General features: G+C 39.5%; 1 protein-coding gene across 1 annotated transcript in view; it reads right to left on the bottom strand.

The window, feature by feature from the left end:
* The window catches only part of sgk1 (serum/glucocorticoid regulated kinase 1), a 183,931-nt gene that overhangs the window by 118,804 nt on the left and 41,309 nt on the right, over nt 1–23,818 (bottom strand). The window contains exon 3 of the mRNA XM_051924958.1: nt 369–584. Coding sequence (XP_051780918.1) covers nt 369–584 — 216 coding nt within the window. The remainder of the gene's footprint in view (nt 1–368; nt 585–23,818) is intronic.

Consider the following 23,818-nt stretch of genomic DNA (forward strand, 5'->3'; position numbering starts at 1 on the left):
CATGAATGATTTGCCAGATTTTGTACCCCATTGTCTAGATAGCTGGCATGTGAGCATATCATATTGAAATAGCAGAAGCCCATTCGGTCTTCATAGTGAAAATGTCCCAATATCTTATTTGTCTGCTTCTTCTGAAGCCATGCTGCTCATTTCACCACACCACTTTTTAATGCAAGCAACTCTTTCATGTACTGATTAATATAAGTGAAACCACCATCACCCTGAATCACATTGCAACTCCCAACAAATCAATTACTTTATGTTTCAATAAAGTAAACAAAATGCATAAGTATTAAAAGTGGGGTTTTCATAGCTTTATTAAAGAAATTATCTCCCCAAGATGCCGATAAGAGTCTTAGCTTTTGTACCTGTGTGCGGCTCCTTGTCTCCCAGATGTCCTGGGCCATGCAGGTTATAACTGGAGCACTGCAGACACAGCATTCAAGCAGGATGGGTTGAGCCAAACAAAGAGCATGTCTCCCTGACCAGGGCGAAGCCAAGCACACTTCCATATTATGCTGTCTTACAGGATTATTTTGTTTATTATCTGCATGGTGCTTATTTGTTGTCTTCCATTTTTTTGCCTGTAAATAGACAAGAGTAGATAAACAGAAACATTATTAGCTTTGCAAAATTATAGCATCAGAGACCATTAAAGCATATCTAGCCACACGTTAAGCTCAGGTTCTTTTGTTTTGATGACACTGTCTACTTCATTTTGGTGGAATTTTCTTTCCTTTCACACATAATGAGGAATGCTCTGTAGAAAGCCCTCGGGGAAGACAAAATGAAAAAAAAAAAAGTTTTCTTTTTAATCTTTTTTTGCTAAAAGGAGATTCAAAAGAGCTGTCAGGCAGGTAGCGATTGTTTCACTAAGAAAAAACGAACTGGGAAAAATTAATTGTTAAACAGGCAAAATACCCAAAACCACTACACCTAGCAATATTTAGTTCAGCTCAAATAGTAAGGTAATGGCATTGGAGAATCTTAACTTTGACAAAAAAATAGTGTAGCTGCTAAGCGAACCATGATCCAGTGTTATGAAACATGGCCAGCGTGACACCACATACAATTCTGAATGATAGATTTCTCAGAATGGCACTCATAATGATGAATATAGTGGCCTTTGGGTGCCAATAATGTCTTGCCAGGGCTTTAACCTACCAGCCACACAAGATCCCCAACAACATAGATGCTACGAACACCAAGAAGATGTACATGTTCATTGACAACTTTTATAGAGCAGAAGATAAATCGGGACATAGCAAGCAGCATAAAGCATGGACTAATTTGTAGAGTTTATAAACCAGAAGGACAGCAAACTGAGTGATCAAAACAAGAGCAAGAAGCAGAATTGTAGCCAAAAACCTAAGCTAAGCAAAAAGAAATTCTATTCTAAAAATTGTTAATTATACCATTACACAACTCTTCAGCAATTTTTAGTTGTAGCCTTTATTTACATAATCTTATCAAGTCTTTGGCAATTGGTGGCATTAAGCTGATCACCTAATGGGACCCGCTATATCCTAACTACAGGGTCACAGGGGTCTGCTGGAGCCAATCCCAGCCAACACAGGGAACAAACCCCGGGCAGGTCGCCAGCCCACCACAGGGTGCACACACACACACACACACACACACACACACACACACACACACACACACACACCAAGCACACACTAGGGACAATTTAGAATGGCCAATTGGCCAATGCTCCTAACCTGTATGTCTTTGGACTGTGGGAGGAAACCGGAGCACCCGGAGGAAACCCACACAGACATGGGGAGAACATGCAAACTCCACGCAGAGAGGACCCGGGAAGCGAACCCAGGTCTCCTTACTGCGAGGCAGCAGCACTACCACTGCGCTACCATGCCACCCACCTAATGTGACATACTTAGCAAATCCAACTTGTCTGTGACTCACTCCATTAAAATCAAACAAGTCTGAATTTGTCTTTATTTGTGAGGTGGGCTTTGTGGGCTTTGGAGTGAAGAACCAGTGAATGTTCATCCAGAAGTACAATGCATAGAATGCAGTATGGAGGAATAAAGAACTCAGGTATTTCGAAGATCACAAACAGAAGATAGACTTGTCTCTCTAATGTCTTGTGTTTTATGCACTATTATTTATGCATTCTATAACATAGAATGGGAAAAGAAAAAAATCTGAACTCGCCACACATATTAACCCTTCCTACAGCACCGGCTGTTGGTGGTGAGAAAAAGAGATGTGCACGACTGTGCTAAACAGTTAGCATATGATCACTAAATGTGATTTTCAGTTGATTAAATTGACATGGACCAGTGATGATATCAGAAACTGCAAATCTGAAATAACTCTCAACTAGAAGCTGCATAATGTGACATCTGCTTAAGGCTAACATATGTTTTCTTGAAAGAACTGGGCGGAGGGAAAAGAAATAATATTGTGTGAAGTCGCTGAGTGAGGACATCACAAGTCAAGATAATGACTAAGTATGTGGTTTCAATGAACTGCATCCTTATAAACAACATGTCATTGGCTGTCTGAAAATACGACACAATGGTGGCGATTATGGAAGAAGACCTTAAAATATAGCACTGCAGTGATGCCACTCTCCCCTCAGAAAAATTAATAAGCAACAGAAAGAAACACATATAAAATTTCCAGAAATGAATGAACTGATTGTCAATTAATGCCTAATTCAGATTTATTGCAAGTAATATAAGGATCAGTAAGTTACAAAATCCCTTCCCACCATCACTACCGTAGAAGAGATTTGTGTAAAACTTAGATATTCCAAGGCAGGAACATAGTAAAGAAAAGCATATTTTAATTCAGTTATAAATTAGAAAGTGTACTAAGCACATGAATCAAACTGTGGAAAAACCTTAAAGAGCCCATTTTAACATGGTAACTGTTATGAAGAAGCCTTGGCTTTAGCCATTTTTCAGTCTTTGTTTAAATTAGCTGTGGTGGTAGGAATGCTGTTTTGTGTTCCACATCTGGTTTATATTGGTTCCAGACAGTGCAGTCAGGTGGCTGAGGGGCTGCAATTGAAACCATAACTCTGCATGCTGTTGGCTCATTGTGTGATTCAGACCAACTGACTAACCCTCTTGGGGCTCGAATGTAAGCATTATTTCTGGAAATGCTTTGGCAAGTCTGTCTCAAAAGATGGTGAAATGAAACCATTATATTAGGGACAATTTGTCCCCCTATATATATATATATATATATTTGCATAAAAATACAATAATATATATTATTCAGGCATTAAAGTACTTGCGCTAGACTTTTGCTAGAATTGCGCTATTAAAAATGATGGTAACAGAGTAGTTTGAAGAAAATTCAGATTTGTTAAGATTTGCAACTGTTCTAAATGTACAACTATCAGGTTCATTTTTGGAACATGGGTATCTGCATTCTCAGAGTGGGTTGCAAATTTGCATTTTGTTATTAAAGTCAATAAAACAGATGCACACTGCCAATTGTCCAACATTTTGAAATAGTCTTTTAAGGGTCATCCTTAGGACTTTCTGGTTATTTTTAGTCAAATTGTTTATTTTACGAAGCTGCTACAGGCTCTATTTTACAATGTAAAAGCAAATGATCTTTTTCAATGCATTGATGTGGAGAACCTACTTAACTTTACTGGGTACAATAGTGCTTCAACTCTATAAATTTATAGAGGTAAATTGCTATGAAATGAAATGAAAAACAAGAAAAAATGTACTTCACAAAGATACAGATTTAATTTGATTGCAGCAGATATTTCTGAATTGGAACTATATATATATTTTGAAGAATATTTTTTTTTTTTGCAAGTGCTTTTTTCCTTTATGTATGTCAGTAATTTGCTTTATGCTATATACCTTTTAACTGTTTTTTGCAAACACTCTTGTATCACGAGATTGTGCTGAAAAACAAATTAATTGCTCTTAACTGTGAAAGGACTTTTGGAGACACAGTGCTTAGAGTATTGGGTTCAAATGCCAGGTCTGGACACTGAGTGTGTGTAGTACTACATGCTCTTTCTATGTGTGTGCTGTTTTTTCGTTTAATCTGTTTTTTCCTCCCACATCCTCCTGCATATGCTGGTTAAGGGTGAATATGTGGCTCTAAAGTCGCTCAGTATAAGTTAATATGTTGTAGAATGGGCTAGCAGCCCATCAAGGCTTGGTTCATAATTTGTCTCTAATTTATTAGGTTAATTTTGGAAAGGTGAAAACTAATACTGGAGACTGAAGTGAGCAACAGAAATGACATTTTCTTTAAGGGGATATTCAAAAGAATAGTCAAACAGCAAACAGTGGTTGAACCATGAAGGTCAAGAGAATCAACACACAGCATGTTATCCAGATATCAAAGTAAAAGATTTAGAATTTTGCCATAACCAAAGTAACCCCTTTGTTAGTTTTTTAATCAGATTTAAACCTAGTGTATTGTGAGTTCTTTTTTTATTAACAAAAGTTTTGAACATGATTTTATTGTCATACAGTGCAGCACCTGTGGTGGGTTGGCGCCCTGCCCGGGGTTTGTTTCCTGTCTTGCGCCCTGTGTTGGCTGGGATTGGCTCCAGCAGACCCACGTGACCCTGTAGTTAGGATATAGCGGGTTGGATAATGGATGGATGGATGGACAGTGCAGCACACAGCAGCATGAAATATCGTTATGCAGGACTGTGGTGCAAATTATGCAAAAATGTGTGCAAGACAGGTAAATAACTATACCATACTATAATAAATAAGTAAACAACCTGTTGTTGTGATATTATCCCAAAACTACCTTTCCAAAACCAGGAAAAAAATAAGTACAAATTAAATTTGATTTATTTAATACTTTGCCGACAATGCTGTGATCTTCACGGAGTCAATGGAGGCTTTGATCGGGGCTCTTGAGAGACTGAGCAAGGAGTCTGAGTGTCTGGGCTTGCGAATGTCCTGGATAAAAACCAAGATCCAGGCCTTTAATGACCTCCTGAGCACAGCCATCAGCAGTGTGTCTGTTTGTGAAGTGAATGCAGAACTCATCGAGAGGTTTACTTACCTCAGCAGTGACATTCTTTTCTCTGGTGACTCTTCGTATGAAGTCAGTAGACGGATTGGGAGAGCAAGAGGGGCATGAGGTCGCTGGAAAGGGATGTGTGGCGCTCCCAATGTCTATGCAAAAGGTCAAAGGTCCAAGTCCTTAGGGTCCTGGTACTTCCTGTTTTTCTATATGGTTGCGAAACATGGATGCTATCCAGTAACCTGAGACAAAGACGGGACTTCTTTGGTATTGTGTCTCTTTGGAGAATCCTTGGGTACCATTGGTTTGACTTTGTGTTGAATGAGCTGTTGTTCATGGAGACTGAATGAGGCAGATTACCTGCATTGTGAGAGAGTGTAACTATGGCCATGTGGCACAATTCCCCATGGGTGATCCGGCTCATAGAATCCTCATTGTTGAATACCCAAACCAGGTGAAGGAGTCACCCACATAACACCTAGCTAAGGCAGATACATGGTCTTCTGGAGGGTGGGACTGGATCGGGTGTCTGCCTCGGGGGATGCCAACCCGGGAGCTATTTCATCATGTGGTGGGTGTAGCACCACACTGTACCAATGCATGCTCCCCCACCTGACCTATTTAACCTATTTAACACTAAAGTAACAGTAATAATGAGACTGAATCAAATAAACAAGGTAATTTTTTAAAAACCTCAAGAAAAGATAGAAACCAAAAATAACTGTAAACATCCATCCATTATCCAACCCGCTATATCCTATCTACAGGGTCACAGGGGTCTGCTGGAGCCAATCCCAGCCAACACAGGGCGCAAGGCAGGAAAGAAACCCCAGGCAGGGCGCCAGCCCACCACAGTAACTGTAAACAGGAATAACCAAACACAGAACAAGAAAGAGAACAAAAGAAAACTCCAAGAACCAAAACCCTAAACACAAAATTCAAATCCATACCCTAAACACATCATTGCACAATCTTTTAACTCAGAGTAAGCAAACTCAAAGTGTATCAAGGCTGAAACAACAAACCAAACAATATATTTGAACTAGTAATGGTCAAGAATCCAAAGAAGCCATGCTTACAAGAAAATCTTTAAAGACCTACTTTGGGTGAGAATGAGAAAGAGCCACAGGCAATGCCCCAGTCAGGAGCAGAAGCAGACATATTTTATATTATATATATATAAGATAAGGAGATATTTTATAATTTAGCTAGGTTCCTGCAGCCCTGACTGCTGTAGTACAAGAGGTCCCTAATATAATACAAAGCTCCCTATCTTGGTTTGTTCTTTGGTTACCAAAGAACAGGGGCAAAGGGAAACAAAATAGGGAATAGTAGCAACATGATGACATTACATGCCAAACAATATCAGCTCATGTGTCTCTTATTGTGCACTGTCACTTTAGACAATATGGTGGCAATCATGATAAGCAATTCCCAAAATGACAGTGCCCATTGGGAAACAAGAAACAAAGCCACATGATGTTATCGGGAAAATAATAAAAAATTATTAGTAACACTAACAACAACAAATATAGTACAAAAAATAAACAAAAGGAGATTACAAAAATAGGTATCCTTGACATAATGTTGCTTTTATAAACTATAACTTCTTACAACCTTGAAATGCATTAAGCAAATTTAATGACGAGTCTCTTTGTAAGGAAGTTGCATATGATATGAGCAAGAGAATAAGGGCTGGCTTCCATCAATAATGTAGGGTGGGTTTTGTTGACCTTGATCCATAACACAAGGAGACTAGTATGGGACAACATTTACATTTATATCTGTCTCGTGAAGTTTATTATTACTAGCGACCAAGTTATTAAGCAATAGTCTCTGTGTGCATAGTTAATTAAATTTGCATGTTTTCCTTCAGGCTTAAAGTATTTTTGGCAGCCAGAGCTTTTTTAACTTGGTTTCTTTGAAGAAGGTCAATACTCTGCTGATGTTTTCATTGATAAAATCTCCAAAGATGTAGCTCTGCAGTGGTTCTGACTGACATCAACTGATTGGAAAACATCACAATTGCATTTTGTAATAATCAAGAAAAAATGCATTGGCACAAAGCAAGGGATGCATGTCCATTCTCCTGATTGGTTATGGTTAACGAGTGCTGTATCTTTTCTTGTATCATCTTACATCTCAAATAAATGTGCTATGCAAAGGTGAGTCTTCTACCGCTGCTGTATATTCATACCTCTGCAATCTAATAGCTCTGTCAGACTGATGATGGGACTGGAAAAATACAGTGTTCTGACATATGTGTTCAAGTGCTGACCTTAAGGTTTGAGCACTCTCACTAGATTCCCATCTATTACTAAGATTGCTTTCTCTTAACCTTCATTCTGTCAAAGTGACATTCTGATGCTTAATGCTTTCTTGTGTCCACCCAGCCACTTATTTTAGGTATCTCTGTACATGGAATTGAATATATTGTTTCATTGTTGTCCTCATTTTATGCCACCTTTGGGTTTCTGTAATATTTATGTCATCTATTTTCATTTATTTTGAAAATGATATTAAACTAGATTAGCAGATACCCACAGAACTATAAAACTATTATAGATGAAAATGTGAACTGGATAAATATGTTTGAAATGATCTGAACTGTTACACACTTTGAAGTCTTCCCAGTGGGCTCATCTCTTTGAGAAACAATTAAAAATACTAATAGAATGTGTGAGCTTATACATGGGCACACTATGCTGCATGGAGTACAAGTCAAGGGAGACTTGTAACACATCTAAAATACTGTGTGCAGTTGTAGCCTTCTATTAGAAAAAGAGAATATAACATTACTTCAGAAAGTCAAGAGAGAAACTGCTAAGACTGGCGTCACATTACATCACTTTGAACTGGAGAGCTTGTCAAACTTAGTGACTGTAGTTGCTACATTTCATTGACTATAGGATGACAAATTACACCAGGAATTGCAGGATATGATGGAAGACATGACTGCCTCATGACTTTTCAGCACAGTTTCAGATTTCAAAAGTATTGTTGAGCTTGCTACATTTTGACAGCCAATTAACAAGCCATCTGACAGCACTGGTGGCAGAACAAAGATGTATGGTGAATTCAGCTGCAGTCTTGGCCAGTCCTTTTTCTTTTTTTCCATTCTGTTGTGGTATGACAAAATGAGACATTGGATAGAAAAACTTCTCTTCTGTTTGTGTAGTTTAAAACAGCTGTTTTACTTCTTTCCTTACATCAACATTGTGTATGTTGTATTTCAAGATGATGTTAATATTTGTTGCTTTAATGTGATGAGGGAGACCTTCTGTGACATGATGCGGAACATTGCTAAAGGTTGTGTTGGTGTTCCCAGTGTTCCCAGAAGGAGGTGTTTCATCTCGCAGGGCACCCTAGATATCATCGAGAGGAGTTGAAGCGGACGGCTTGATGGCAATTCTGGTATGTACCAGGAACTGAGAAAGATGACTACCATGGCTCTGAGAACAGATAAGGAAGTCTTTGTTAGCGGAATCTGTGAGCAAGTGACACACCGTCTATGGTCTAGTGACTCACATCCTACTTATAGAAGAATCGAAGCATTACACTCATCCAAATCTGTTTCTCTGAGAGTCACAGTTAGTTTAGGTTATGGAACGGTGGATTGATGACACTGCAGTTGTGACCCGCTGGTCTGGCTACTTTGAGCAGCTGTTAAAAGCTGAATCTCTGGCTAGGACACTGGACATCTCTGGGTCCACAGTTCTTGAGGCAGATTCTCCAATTAGCAGTGAACCACCCAATCTCACTGAGATTGCACAGGTGGTGAACCAGCTGAGGGTAGGGAAGGCTGCAGGGATCTGTGATATCTGGGGTGAACTTCTCCAGGCTGGTGGTAAGGCTGTCTTCCTGGCATTGCAAGCAATCAACTAACTGGAAAATGGGACTTGTCATCCCTATCTGGAAAAGGAAGGGTAATCACCTGGATTGCGACTACTATAGGTGGATAACACTGCTCTTGGAGCCAGGTAAGGTGCCTGCTAGGGTCATCCTTACTAGGATGAGGATTCTCATGGAGCACAAATGCAAATATTGTCAGTTTCTTTGCAGCCTTTGTCAATTTTCACAAAGCACTTGACTCAGTTGATTGCTCATAGACTCCCAAATAAGCCACATTACCTGCATTGTGAGGGAACATCAGTTATGACACTACACCCCAAGGGATCCTCATTGTTGAGGACCTGAGTGGCTGGACCAGGCCAAGGGGTCTCATACATAACACCTGGCTACGGCAGATAGTGTGTGTTTTCTGGGGGTGGGACTGAACCCCATGTCTGCCTGGGGGGTTGCCAACTGGGATCCTGAGGTATTTCATCGTGTGGTGGGTGCAGCAATGCACCATATCAGTGCATGCTCCCCAGGCTGACATGACCTGTTTATATTTGTTGCTAGCTTTTGCACACACAAGAACCCACCCCTGCAGACCACTATGACTGAGTCACTTGGGATGTCACATCACTAGTGGTCATGGGTGCATACCGCAACTCTCTATAATTCACAAAGTCTAAGTAAATTAAGCATATGACTAAAAATTACTGGAAAAGTTGTGTAATGTGGTGCTGATTTAACCTAAGTTCTGAACTGTGTGAAAAGACTGAAGGAACTGAATCATTGATCTTAAGCAAATGGGAGTTAAAAGTGACATAACAGAAGGATTTAATATAAAGAAAGGAAACATTAGAGTGGATGCCATCCAAAAATCTGTTTTTCACAAAAACAGATCCAAACAATAATTATGTACAACTTTTAGGACGTTTTTCTTCTCATGTACTTATTGTATGCAATACATTGTCAAGTAGCAGCATCTTAAATATCTTCAGATCTAAAGTTATCAATACTTGGGTAATATTAGATAAATATGGAATGGGAAATCTATGTTTGGCTGGATGTCCCATTAATACTTCATTAAAACCTTTCACGGGTCATTATACACAGTATGTTCTGTTATCCTATCCTTTAATTGAGTTATGCCATTAGATAATTCAAACCCTTCTTAATTTCAGACTATGACACCACTTGCTCTTTTTTTTAATATTTCATTTTCTTTCAGTTTCATATCAACACTAGAGGAAGTTCATAGATGAGCTACTAGATTGACCTATTTACCGCTACATGAAAATATTGACAAAATCGGAATTTCTCACTTTAAGCAACCTCAGACTAATAACTGAAATGATAGAAGTGTTCAAAATTATGAACAAAATTAATACAGAAGATGCCAGCTGTTAATATATAATGAGTTGTTCACCAAGACCAGGTGGCACAAAATTCACCCTAGACAGTTTCCAACCAGTATAGTAGACAGTACTGCTTTGGGGGGCTTCAAATTATGACAGTGTTTAGAAAGAGTGTGTTGTGAGGTTGTTCTGTTCTTACTTTTTTAAAATGATTATTCTGCTTTTGCGCTTGCATTAATTCTTTTTATAATACACAAAAAGCGCAGTCAAAAATGGAAAAAAAAAATCCACCATCCATCACCAAAGATACTCAATCCAGTTCAGAAAGTTGGAAAAAAAAGAGAGACCATAAAAACATGTGGCACAAATCAAGAAAACAAAGCTTTTTATCAATGAAAATTGAATTTATACACATTTTTGCATATATTATTCTTCATTTAAAGTGGTGTCAGTTCCTTCAGTTTCAGCAATGGTAACCTTATACATCTGGCATTTGGTGATTAGGAGCTTTTTAGAACATTTTAGAGAATTTTTTAGTACAGAGTAAAAAACTTGCAGGCAACAAAGGTGCTGATACTCTGGTGGAGCTCAGGCTGTTATGTTGTAGCAGAATTATTGCTACAACACGCATAGAAACCATTGAATGGTTGTTGGGCAGCAATGTACCTTGCGACTGAGCTCTGCTGTGTGGCGTAACTAAGAACGTTGGCTCTTATACAGATAATACATGTCTGTGCGTGCTCTCTCTTATGCAACATCACAAAGCTTTCCAGCAGTGACGGGTCTGAATGCTCATATGGGTTTGTCCGTTTTTGTATTTAATTTTTGAGCTGAGGCAAAATCAAGATGCAGCAGTATACAGGAATACTGAGAAAAGTCCTACTGTGAACAAATATAGCTTTGCCAATCAACCACAAAGCAAAGCTTTGGACCTAGGGAGGAAAAGTAACAGTAGCATGAGGTAAACTTTTTGAACTCAATGCAGAAGGCATCCACACTGAGAACTGAACTGGAGCAATAAAATTCCCTTAATGAGACTTTGAAAGCACATTAAGAAGATGGATATATGGCTGTGATCTTGGGCTAAGGCTACAGGCTTACTACACAGAGAATAAGTATAAATAGGTATAAATGCTTTTCCAATTGTTTCACTATGTAACACAATATAACATTTCTATTATAGATAACTAATGTTGCCTTCCCAGCTGCCACTTCATTAAACTAAAAAGAATGAAAGAATGATGATTGAGAAATTAGAAAGTAAGCTAGCTGGAGTTTATTATAGGCTTCATATACATAAATAAGAATTCTTACGTTACTTGAAAGTCAAGAGAGGAACAACCAGGTCTGGAAAGCAACACAGAAACAAGGCAGTGTATTATCTTTCAGAGGGATGCATGAACTCGGCATAATTAACCGAGCCTGACCTTGCTGTAAATGAACTGACCCACATTCCAAGTGAGGACAGGCCTGCTGCAGATAGAGTCAACTAACATTTGGCCTCTTTCGTCAGCTTCCCAGCAACAGGGCAGACATTGATATATGGTAGCAAAGTATGCAAAAAAACTCTGTGATTATGTAACCACGGTTACAGATAAGATTCACTAATAATACAGCAGCAACTCACCCATGCCTTGTCATTCTGAGTCATATTAATTTTCCATTTTGCTAAATAAAGCATCATAACATAAAGCCCACTTAATGATAACATCGAATCATTTATTTTTATTCATTATATAGGCCTGATGAAATTAAAACTGCTTAGCTTTTTCTTTTTTTGCTTTAATGACAAGGTAGTTATAGCCACTGTATATGTAAAGCTGCATGTCCCCGATTGACTCACTGACTGACTGACAAAAGAATTCCTAGGTATTTCCAGACAACCTAAGGAAAAACATGTTTCAATATTGGGTCAGCCACATGGCCCTGCGGTCCAGAAAAATCCAATTACACCGAAAAGTTAATTTAGTGGGGGAGAAAATCACAATTATGTTTCACACTTATCAGATGGAAACGGTCATCGTAGTTTCAGTTTGTGATGGCTGCAGAACAGCGCAAAGCGAAGTATGTCTGACTGCTAGTCAGTGCCTTGATTTTATGAGTCCCACCTGCATCCTCTTTATTATCTTGATCTTATTTATATTTCATATACAAACATATATACAGAAGAAGAATTTTCAACACTGCATAAGTAAAAGCAAAGATATAAAACCAGTTGTGCGTTCCTCTACAACATGCAGCTAACACAGTTTACAAAGAATTAATATAGATATTTTAAGAAATAACTAACTCTATTAAAATTATTTATTAAGTAAAACTATTCCTTATTAATATCTGCAATGAAAAGTACACTGAACTTTGTGCCACTTAAGAAGAAGAAGATTAAAGAATTGTTATCATTTTCTAAAAAAGCATGCAATAATCAAGTTTAACACTTCATATCATGTTCATAATAGTCAATCCATTTCTCATTTTGTATATCATTTAATAAAATCTTTTGGTTTCCTTTGAATTTTCCATCACCGTCTTCTGTTTCCTTTACCATTCCCTAGTGCAGAGATATTTGATACGATATTACAGTCCATAATGTTAATTTAACACAGTTAAACAGTAATGTAAGCAGGAGCTCAGCAGACATATTTTAGAATAGACAGATAAAACATTATTTGTCCCCAGCAGGAGATTTGGCTTTTCAGAGAAGTTCAAAAAATAAATAAATAATACAAAACAACAAACCCCTTTCAAATACATTTCAAAATGACTAAAATGATAGAAAACTAAAAAGAAAGAAAACATCTAACTTGGCTAAAGATAAAATGAGCAGTCACAGTGAGGCATTATTAAGACAGATTGTTGTTGGCGTAAAGGAGCCCTAGTAGCGTTTCCTGACACTTCTGCTGAAACACTCTGGCTGAAGGTACTCAACATAAATGTGTCAGAGAGAGGATGTGCACTCACATGGCACTCAGTTTTGCTTTCATTCTCTTCTCCAGGGGGTCGAGTGTGTGTCCCATAACAAAGCCTGCCTTTTTAATTAGCTTATTGATTCAGTAGGCCTCTTCTGAAGTGGTATTGTTGGCCCAGCACACTACAATGTAGAAAATCGCACTGGCCATCACAGAGTAGTATAACACGTAAAGGATGTCACTGCTCTCATTGAACAAGCACGGTCATCTAAGAAAAAAGAGTTTGCTCTTTCCTTTCTTATATACACTACGTCCTCTGTGTTGTGAGATGTGGACCATTCAGGTACTTGTAGCAGTGCACAATCTCCACATCCACTCCCTGAATAGTAACTGGACAAAGAGGATCTTTGATGTTGCGATGTGAAGCTTCAGGCAATTCTCCTTGAACATTAGAACACTCTGGACGAGAACAGGCCGTTCAACCCAACAAAGCTCACCAGTCCAATCCACTTAATTCTTCTAAAACAACATCAAGTTGAGTTTTGAAAGTCCCCAAAGTCTTACTGTCTATCACACTACTTGGTAGATTATTCTAAGTGTCTATCATTCTTTGTGTAAAGAAAAAGTTCCTAATGTTTGTGAGAAATTTACCCTTAACAAGTTTCCAACTGTGTTCATCCCCCGTAGCCCTGGAATCAGCCTAGTCACTCTTCTCTGCACCTTTCCTAGCGCTGCTATGTCCTTTTAGTAGCCTGGAGACCAAAACTGCACACAAAACTCCAGATGAGGCCTCACCAGTGCATTAGATAGATAGATAGATAGATAGATAGATAGATAGATAGATAGATAGATAGATAGATAGATAGATAGATAGATAGATAGATAGATAGATAGATAGATAGATAGATAGATAGATAGATAGATAGATAGATAGATAGATAGATAGATAGATACTTTATTAATCCCAAGGGGAAATTCACATACTCCAGCACCAGCATACAAAAACAATATTAAATTAAATTAAAGAGTGATAAAAATGCAGGTAAAACAGACAATAACTTTGTATAATGTTAACGTTTACCCCCCGGGTGGAATTGAAGAGTCGCATAGTGTGGGGGAGGAACGATCTCCTCAGTCTGTCAGTGGAGCAGGACATTGACAGCAGTCTGTTGCTGAAGCTGCTCCTCTGTCTGGAGATGACACTGTTTAGTGGATGCAGAGGATACTCCATGATTGACAGGAGCCTGCTGAGCGCCCGTCGCTCTGCCACAGATGTTAAACTGTCCAGCTCCGTGCCTACAATAAAGCTTGAGCATAACCTCCTTTGACTTTTAACCTTCTTTGCACCAAGAAACAAAGTTCTCCCCCTAACTCCTTTCCTCTACCTCATCCCCCTTATTAATACACCCTATTATTGCCAATTCACCAATGAACTGATATTTGCCACATTGTAAATGAATGTGGATTTTTTTTAGTAGTTCAGAATGAACACTGAAGGGTGACTTGAGGAAAACAGTAAAGGAAAGATTTGGAATTGATGATTGTATAGATGAACAATTGGTTGTTTCAAAAAACGATAGACAAGATAGGCCCATACAGACAGTTATTTTGCTAAATTGTCGTTCATTGTTTGTGTGCATGAACCAGATATGCACAAATAAAACATAGATGGTGTACCTGTGTATCTTGACTTTCATTTCAGGGATGATTGAATTGTAAAGCATCATACCACACTTCCAAAATATAGTTTTAGCAAAGTCACTGCTTGTAAAGCGGCTTTGGTAAAATTATATACACAAAAGTTACATCGAGACACTGTATCCTGAACTGGACTACTAAGACGGCACCTTATGCCTTGAATGGGAAGCAGCTTGACACAACCACCAGACGGATCAACACAGATGAACTACCCTAATAGTAAATTAGAAAAACCTGTATCTAGCTAGGCTTATACCTGAAAGTGCAAGTCTTTCTTATGTAAACTAACCTGCTCAGTGTCTCTTAATGTCACAGTGCTGCGGTTCTCAAACTGTGGGGCGAGCCCCCCTAGGGGGGCGCGAAGTAACAAAAAAGGGGGCGTGAATGTTACCATATGTGATGTAATTTCGCTATTCGTAGGAAAATTTTAAACTTGTAGCAGTGTATTGACAGCAAAAAATATAGGAATAAATTTTATTAGGATTTCAAAAAAACGTTAGTGGGGCCCGATTAAAACTGTTATGAAAACTCGGGTTGCAAATACTTAAAGGTTGAGAAATGCTGTCACAGTGTATCCTTTACTAAGGTCTCATGGGAGTGGACACCCAAGGAGAATAATAGCAAAGTCATGTGTATTTCTTATCTCAGGAAAGAAAAGGTGATACCTGCACACAACACACCTACAAATGAAACTGAAATTAAATATTCAAAGAGATTCTTACCAGTAACTACAAGAACATTCTCCTCTACAAAGTTGGACAATGATTCAACAGTCAAGTAAGCAGCTCTTTAGGCTGCACAGTATGCTTTCTTTTCCTTAGGTGAGGGTTTCTAATAAAAGCAAGAACTGCTGACAGGGATACTGAATCTGTGTTGTCAGTTTCAGAGTGTGTGGTATTCAGACTATTGTAGTAAACATTTTAAAAGCCCACGTGTAGTTCTTTATAAGTTTAAGGTTTCAGTTATGAGATACCCATATTGCTCTCTCAAAATACTATCTTCATTAGAAACTCACATTGAACTAATCTGTTGAAAAACACCACCATTTTGTGGCACAATTTGAACTGAATGGAATTACAGTCCTCTTCCGAGTAACAACGCATTCTGTATTTGAATGTAAGATTTCAAGTGCAAAAAAAGGAATATCTTAATTGATAGAGTGCTTTCCCCACACTCAAAGCACTTAGCAAGATCAGGACTCACACAGTTTACATAAATTTGTGTTACAATTGCCAGACCTCAACTGATTGATGCCTTGTCAAGGTACTGTACTGTGCCAAGTGCTGCAGGGATAGGCAGTGACCCCATATGATCCTGAATGGATTTCCACAAAGCTAAGAATGTAATATTATGGATCAAGGTCAAGAAGAATGTTATGTGTACCTAGTATATTTATAAATCTTATAAATATATTACAAATGGAGCACAGGCAGATGTTTTGATCAGGGTCATCAGACATATGCAAATTATGTTTTAAAATTTAAGGGCCATTGCCTTATACATTTATACATCTCAATTACCTGAAGAGCCTAACATAATTCATTCATGAAATTTCTGGATGTGTGTTTCCTTTACATGGCTGCAAAGGCAGAGCATTGCTCATTGGGCATCATCAACTATCAACCAGATCTGAGGAATTGTGTCTCTCGGGGCTGTGTACACTTACTCTCAATTTAGAATTGCCATTTAAACCAACATGCATTCCTTTAGATTTTGAAAAACATATTGGTGACTATTCATTCATGATCCTTGGTCAGCCATTGTGTAATTACATACTATAACCTGTCCAGGCAGCTATCAGATAGAAGACAGGAATAAACCTTACAACAGGATGTCAGTGTATCACACACACACAAACACACACCAGCACTCAGTGTTATCGGGCCAGTTTAAAGTGACTAATTAACTCTCAAAAGCCCACTAAAAGTCCACCTGAAGACGGAAAAAAAACTGTAAAGACAACCTAGGCAGTAACACAGCTAGAAGCTAAATCTGAGTCTCTGGGACTGCAAGGTTGTAGAATTAAACACTGTGTCAGACTAATATTACTAATTTAATAATATTTATTTAATGTAATTAATGCAAAATATAAGAATATACTTGGGCTTTGATTATTTACTTTTTTCCTAGTGTAGTCACAGTGAACATTATAGTCTATACTAAAACCATTGGCCACAGCACAACATAGATTAGCATATCTTATCACCAATAGCACATCTGAGCATCTAAACACTGAAAAATATACCAATTTAAATTATTAAATTATTTGAAACAGAGGGATGGATTGAAACACATATTTTGGTTTTACCGTCAGTTTAAACCTTTCTTGACAACAATATTTACTTACTTAAAATCCCTGGGGTTACTTTTAATGTCATTCCCATAGCAGTCCTATTTTTGGTAATAATGGATAGAGTATTACCGCCTAATGAACTATTTATTGTGGGAACCCTCATAGCACTGCTAGCTCACTCTCTTTTTCTTCTTATCTGAAGGAAGCCTATCTATGTTAACTAATGTTGTCTTATTTTAATTTCTTATTTTGTCTTTTATTTTTGTTCTCTTCATTATGTAAAGCACTTTGAGCTACTTTTTGTATGAAAATGTGCTATATAAATAAATGTTGTTGTTGTTGCTTATGCACCATGGAAGAACAACGTTTCTGGCATCTTAGATTATTTTTAATTGTTTTTTGAGTAACTTTAGGACCTTTTTAGTTTTGTTTTTAACATTGCCATCAGTTTTTGTGTTTTAGATGCATGATGCTGCTGCTGTAATCACTCTGCTACTGTGGTTGTTATAATTATTTTTATGATCTAGTTAGGGCTGCAATGATTAGTCAACTTAATCGATGACGTTGACTACAAAAAATCATCAACGTGGATTTTTTATTGTCGACGCGTCATAAACAGAAACTTCAATAGACGCTCCAGTCACAAAGAACCACATTGGTTTTGTAACTGTAATGCACTACAGTGATCCCTCCTCGATAGCTGGGGTTGCGTTCCAGAACCCCTCGCAAAAGGTGAAAATCTGCGAAGTAGAAACCATATGTTTATATGGTTATTTTTATATTGTCATGCTTGGGTCACAGATTTGCACAGAAACACAGAAGGTTGTAGAGAGACAGGAACTTTATTCAAACACTGCAAACAAACATTTGTTTATTTTTCAAAAGTTTAAACGTGCTCCATGACAAGACAGAGATAACAGTTCCGTCTCACAATTAAAAGAATGCAAACATATCTTCCTCTTCAAAGGACTGCGCGTCAGGAGCAGGGAATGTCAGAGAGAGAGAGAGAAAAGCAAACAATCAGAAATCAATAGGTGCTTTTTGGGCTTTTAAGTATGCGAAGCACCGTGCGGGAAGCATGTCGCTTGACAAAGCAGCTGCAAGGAAGGGAGCAATGTGAAGGTAGTCTTTCAGCATTTTTTAGACGAACGTCCGTATCCTCTAGGGGTGTGAACAGCTCCCGTGCTCACAATATAGTTGAGGAGTTTTATTTAATACGTAATACGTGCTCTGACTGGGTAGCTTCTCAGCAATCTGCTACTAGCGTCCCTTTTATGAAATCAGCTGGGCAAACCAACTGAGGAAGCATGTACCAGAAATTAAAAGACCCATTGTCCACTGAAACCCACGAACCAGCGAAAAATCTGCGATATATATTTAAATATGCTTATATATAAAATCCGCGATAGAGTGAAACCGCAAAAGTTGAAGCGCGATATAGCGAGGGATTACTGTACATGAACGTCTGGTGGCAGTATCGTTTGTTATTGTTTGTCAAGACTGCACACAGTCCTACCAACGAAAAAGAACGTCTGAGGAGTAGAAGAATGTAGAGGAAAATAAACGTGGTTGTAATGGCGAGTCAGATAGAGGAGGGAGAAGGAAATGGAAAATAATTGAGACAGAAACTTTCTAAAGTGTGGGAGCACTTCACTGAAAAAGAAAAAAAAGTTGAATGCACATCTGAAACGCAAGCATCCTGGAGCTGTTTTAACGAGTAAAGTTAGTGTCACGTGTTAACATTGCTGTTTGTACTATAATGTGTATATCAAGGTTTCGACAATGATAGTTAACCCTTAAACCGACACATACTTGGCAGTTAATGCACCCCTGGATGCTGTGACAGATACCCTCCGACCACACGTTAGACACCAGATAAAAGTCCAAATATTATTTATTATAATATTAAAGTGCACAAAGCGCCCTCCACTCCACAATACTTCCGGGTCGGGTGAAAACTCCTTTTCTTCAGCCCGGAAGTACGTCATTTCCTCTGTCCCTGTGACTAGGACGTACTTCCAGGTTATACGGAAAATACAAGTCCTTGAGCCTCCCTGCAGCGTCCCCTGGTGGCCCCCACGGTATCCAGCAGGGCTGTGATGAAAGACTCCAAGTTCCATGATGCCCTGCTGGAATTCAGGGCCCCTCCAAGTTGCAGGGATGGCTCCATCTGGCGGCTTGGGGGTATTGGCCGGGATAAGCTGCCGGCCATATTCCACAATACTCCCCCCTCAGCAAAGAACCATGGTTCAAAGTGTCCAGCCCCGCAAGGGATGTCTTCCTCCAGGAGGAGCTTCTGGTCGGGCCTTGGCTATTTTCTGTAAAGTATTCCCTGGAGAACCTAGGGGGAACATTATACCAGTGAGACACTTTATCCCCTGTTCTCCAAGGACAATTTCGCCAAATGTGGCCCGGCCGGCGGCATTCGTAACACTGCCGCCGTCCTCCTGCTATTCTCCCTCTGTGGAACTGGAAACAGTCTGGAAACTCTGGCTCCGCCCCTTTTCTCACTGAGCATGGTTCCACAGCTGCCTCTGAGCTCTCAGCTCCCTTCTCTTTTTTATCAGGAGACCCCTGTTTCTCTTTTGGGATCTCCTTTTTAATCTGGGGCTTGTCCACAGTTTGGGTCTCTCTATGGGTATGAGAAAGCCCCTTTACTGTTTGAATCCCCTTTGATTTATAAATGACTGGTGGTGGCGTCTTCAGAACTGCATCGCTCCATGAGACAGCACTATTCAGCTGCTCCAGCTCGATCGATCCTTCCCCCACACACTCGGTCACTATACCCATGTCATTTGTAGGGATCACGGAGAATTGGTACCCGCTACTAATCAATCACGGGCCCATTTCACTCTGCGTCCTCTATTCTGTACAGTACGGGTTTCACTTATCTGTACCACCGAAGTAATTAATACAGGAGGCTCCCGAGAAAACCGCCGCAGGTACTCATCTAGCTTCTTGATAGGCGCTTCAGCTGCTGCTCCCAAGTCTGCGACGATCTTCTGGCTTGATTGCACCACCTGCAAAAAACTGTTCATAGGCTGGATTAATTTCTCCAGCTCGGCACACGTCCATTTTATTTAAATCAGACGGAGGCAGGCTCAAGCCATCATTCGGTTTACCTTCCTGCCGGGAGCCAATGAGCACGCCCGCTCCTGTCACGTGCTCGGTTGGGCTACGCACAGGCATCTTGGAACTGGAGTTCTCGGAGGCCCGTGGTGCCACCTTTGGCTGACTACGATCCGCCTGTCTCAATTTATCGGCGGACCAACCAGTCATTTCCCGGACCTCCTTACCTTTTTGTGGGGTGAGTGGTACTTCGCTTGCCTCCCCCTCCCCCTTCGGAAAGCTCAAGTCTGCCTTCATTTCGGCGAGGCTGTCTGCAGTTGTACACGGACCATCTCTTTCCCAGAATCCCCCGGAGCAGGTCACGTGTTCCTCGCCGGCACCCGACATGCGGAAGTCTTTCTTTTTTTTCGTCGGCTCGAACAAGAACGCACCACCATCTTTGGGAGTTTCTCGAAGCCTCCGGATGACCTTCTCCTAGGTATATGCATGGGAAAAAATGAGTTATTTTAAAGATGTGATCAACTAGATCGCCGGCACATACCTTGTTGTAGTTATCCTCATCCAGAGGCCTCTTCCAACCCGTGTAGTCGCTCTGAAGCTCATCCCAAGCATCGGCCATGGTGAGCTTAGGACCTCCGCTGGGGCTGCCACTCTGCTTAGCCTTTTTCTTTTCCATGACGAACTTGATGAACGTGGGTTGTGGCGATTTGTTTCTGAGTGTCATGACGCTGTCTTCTTGGGGTTTTCTGTCCACAGAATTTTTTTTCCCAGGTCCTCTGCCAAACCGATGAACAGAGAATCCAGCTGGCTACGCCACTGTGATAGATAGGGGGTGCTGTCGTCCCCTTGAACCCTCAGACAATGCGTCAGACACCAGATAAAAGTCCAATAATGATATTTATTATAATACTATTGTGTACAAAGCACCCCCACTCCACAATAATCCACAAAAAACAATCAATAATCATCCAATAATACACTATTCCTCCACTCCCAGCAGCTCAGTCACCCTTCCTCCCAACTCGGCTCGACTTGCTGGGGTTTCCCACAGTCCTTTTATAGTACTTGACCCGGAAGTGTTTCTGTCCCTCAGTCCATGTGACTTTATAACACTTCCGGGTCGGGTGAAAACTCCTTTTCTTCAGCCTGGAAGTACGTCATTTCTTCTTCATTAGTTCCGGGTTATACGGAAAATACAAGTCCTTGAGCCTCCCTGCAGCGTCCCCTGGCGGCCCCCACGGTATCCAGCAGGGCTGTGATGAAAGACTCCAAGTTCCATGATGCCCTGCTGGAATTCGGGGCCCCTCCATGTTGCAGGGATGGCTCCATCTGGCGGCTTGGGGGTATTGGCCGGGATAAGCTGCCAGCCATATTCCACAACGCCAAATATTTTTTAGCTGCAATTTTTAAGTAAACATCACAATTCACAAAGAAAATGTGGAATTTTAATGGAACACATATTTTTTTTTCATGCAAAGAGCATCACAATTACTGCAACACTGATCATTTTACACACTGCAAATGAACTGTAAAAACTATAAAAAACTACTGCAATAATCTATTATTATATATTCAAGGTGCAACTGAAGTCATTGATGAAATTCAGTAAATCACCGAGCCAACTGCACTTGAACTAGCTGGCCTGCACGCAAACACACAGAGGTAAATGCTGATGATTGCAGGCTCATCTAGTGCAGCAGCTGAATCCCAGAGATAGTGCTGCTGCAGTTCTGCCAGGGCCGGCAGTGCTCATGAGCTGGCTGCTCAACGAATGTATGGCACTGACTGATCAGCTCTGGCGTGCTGCCAAATTGCTCTGTGAAGCAAATATAGCCTGTTGCGGGGTTCAATGAATGTACGTCGCCGAATATACTCGCCCCCTGCGTGCTGGCAAATTGCACTGAGAAACAACTGTAGCTGGTTGCGGAGTTCAATGAATGTATGTCGCTGCATATACTCGACTTCGGCGTGCTTCCAAATTGCACGGAAACCGACTCTAGCAAGTTGCGGCGGTTTAAGGGTTAAGTGAATATAATTTCAGTTATGTTTGCTAACGTGTTTGGAGCTATAGTAAACGAGTGAATAGGAGTAGCTGAGTCGTCCTAGTTTTTTTTCTTCTTTTTTTCGTATAATATTTCAGTTCATATGAATAGTAAACTATCTCTATCTAACGTTAGGTAACTTGTGTTTTGGAGTATATCAGTAGTTAGCTTGTTACATATTTTAGTCCGTTATTTTTTTATTTTGGCATAATATAGTACATGATGTGATAAACTACAACACTTTTCCTTCAGAGTGTGATGATTAAAACATCTTTCTCTGTCTGTAAAATCATTCTTGTGTATTCCTGCTACCTCTACTCTGAGCGTCTCTTCGCAGCAGCTGGGAACATTGTCTCAAAGAAGAGAGCTAGCCTCACACCAGAGCATTTTGAAATGCTCACGTTCCTGCACTGCAAATAGGAATATATGAACTGAATCTTTTATAAACTTTAAGACATACCAGAGGCCATTTTTGGTTAAGTTAAATGCACTTTTTTTGTTTAAAGACTATGTGCACTCTAGTTTGTATTGTTTAATGTATATCTTTTTTATTGTGATGGTCACACTAATATAAAACATCTGATTATTTTCAAATTCATATGTTTCATTGGTTGTTATTTTAATTTGATTATTATTAATTTTAATTGTGTTACTGCAGAGACATCAGGGTGATATTCACAGGTGGACAGACGTGAGCATAATAAGGTAAGACATGCACTGGAGCCCAGAACAGGATGTGCAACCACAGGTTGCAGGCATCAAAATAGTCAGGCATGAAATAATCATGACTAATCGACTAATCGTTAAAAAAATTGAACGATTAGTCGACTATCAAAATAATCATTAGTTGCAGCCCTAGATCTATTAGTGGCTGTTCATCTGTGTTATGTGTTATCGGTGTTTAGTCCTAATGATTACACATTGCTCTTCCAAGGAGTTACATTTATAGGAAAAAAAATGTTAGCGACTGCTGCATATGGTACTCATGATACCTATAAAGTGGATGATAAAACAAGGGTAAAGGGGGATGATAAAAAAGAAAAAATGTCAAGTGTTTCTTTGCTTTTTGAATTGTGGAAGAGATTTCTAGAATATGTGAACCATAAATAAAAGTGAAAAGAACTATCGCTGACAGATCAATAAATTAACAAAACCAGTAGACTAAGAATTAGAGTGAACTTTTCAAAGAATGTTGCACAATTTCAGCTCTGGCGTGCAATACTTTGGTCAGTCTGGTTGACAGATGTTTATTAGTCATCAGAACTTTTTTGCCTAAGACAAATTATGAGCATTAAAAATGTTAAGTATTTAATTGCTCTAAGTTAAGGATTTAAGACATGATTTTAGGCAAGTTGGGAACAGAGAGGGAAAATAGAATGGTCTGTTAAATGAGAAGCAAAATAGTTCCAGGGATTGCACGAGGAAGGTAAACACACGCTTTTTGGAAAAGGTGATGTGAGAAAGAAGATGTAGAATATACTTCTTATAGAATAACCACAGTACATCTTATCTAACCAGACTGACTGAGGAGAGGAGAAGCTTTGCAGGCAGGCAGTCATGATTCATTGTTTTTGAGGTGTGCCATACAACTGTAACAACTGGCAAGAAAGAGGATAACTATTCCTTTGA

This window comes from Erpetoichthys calabaricus, chromosome 3 (assembly GCF_900747795.2).
Source record: "Erpetoichthys calabaricus chromosome 3, fErpCal1.3, whole genome shotgun sequence".
In the NCBI taxonomy this organism is placed as follows: Eukaryota; Metazoa; Chordata; class Cladistia; order Polypteriformes; family Polypteridae; genus Erpetoichthys; species Erpetoichthys calabaricus.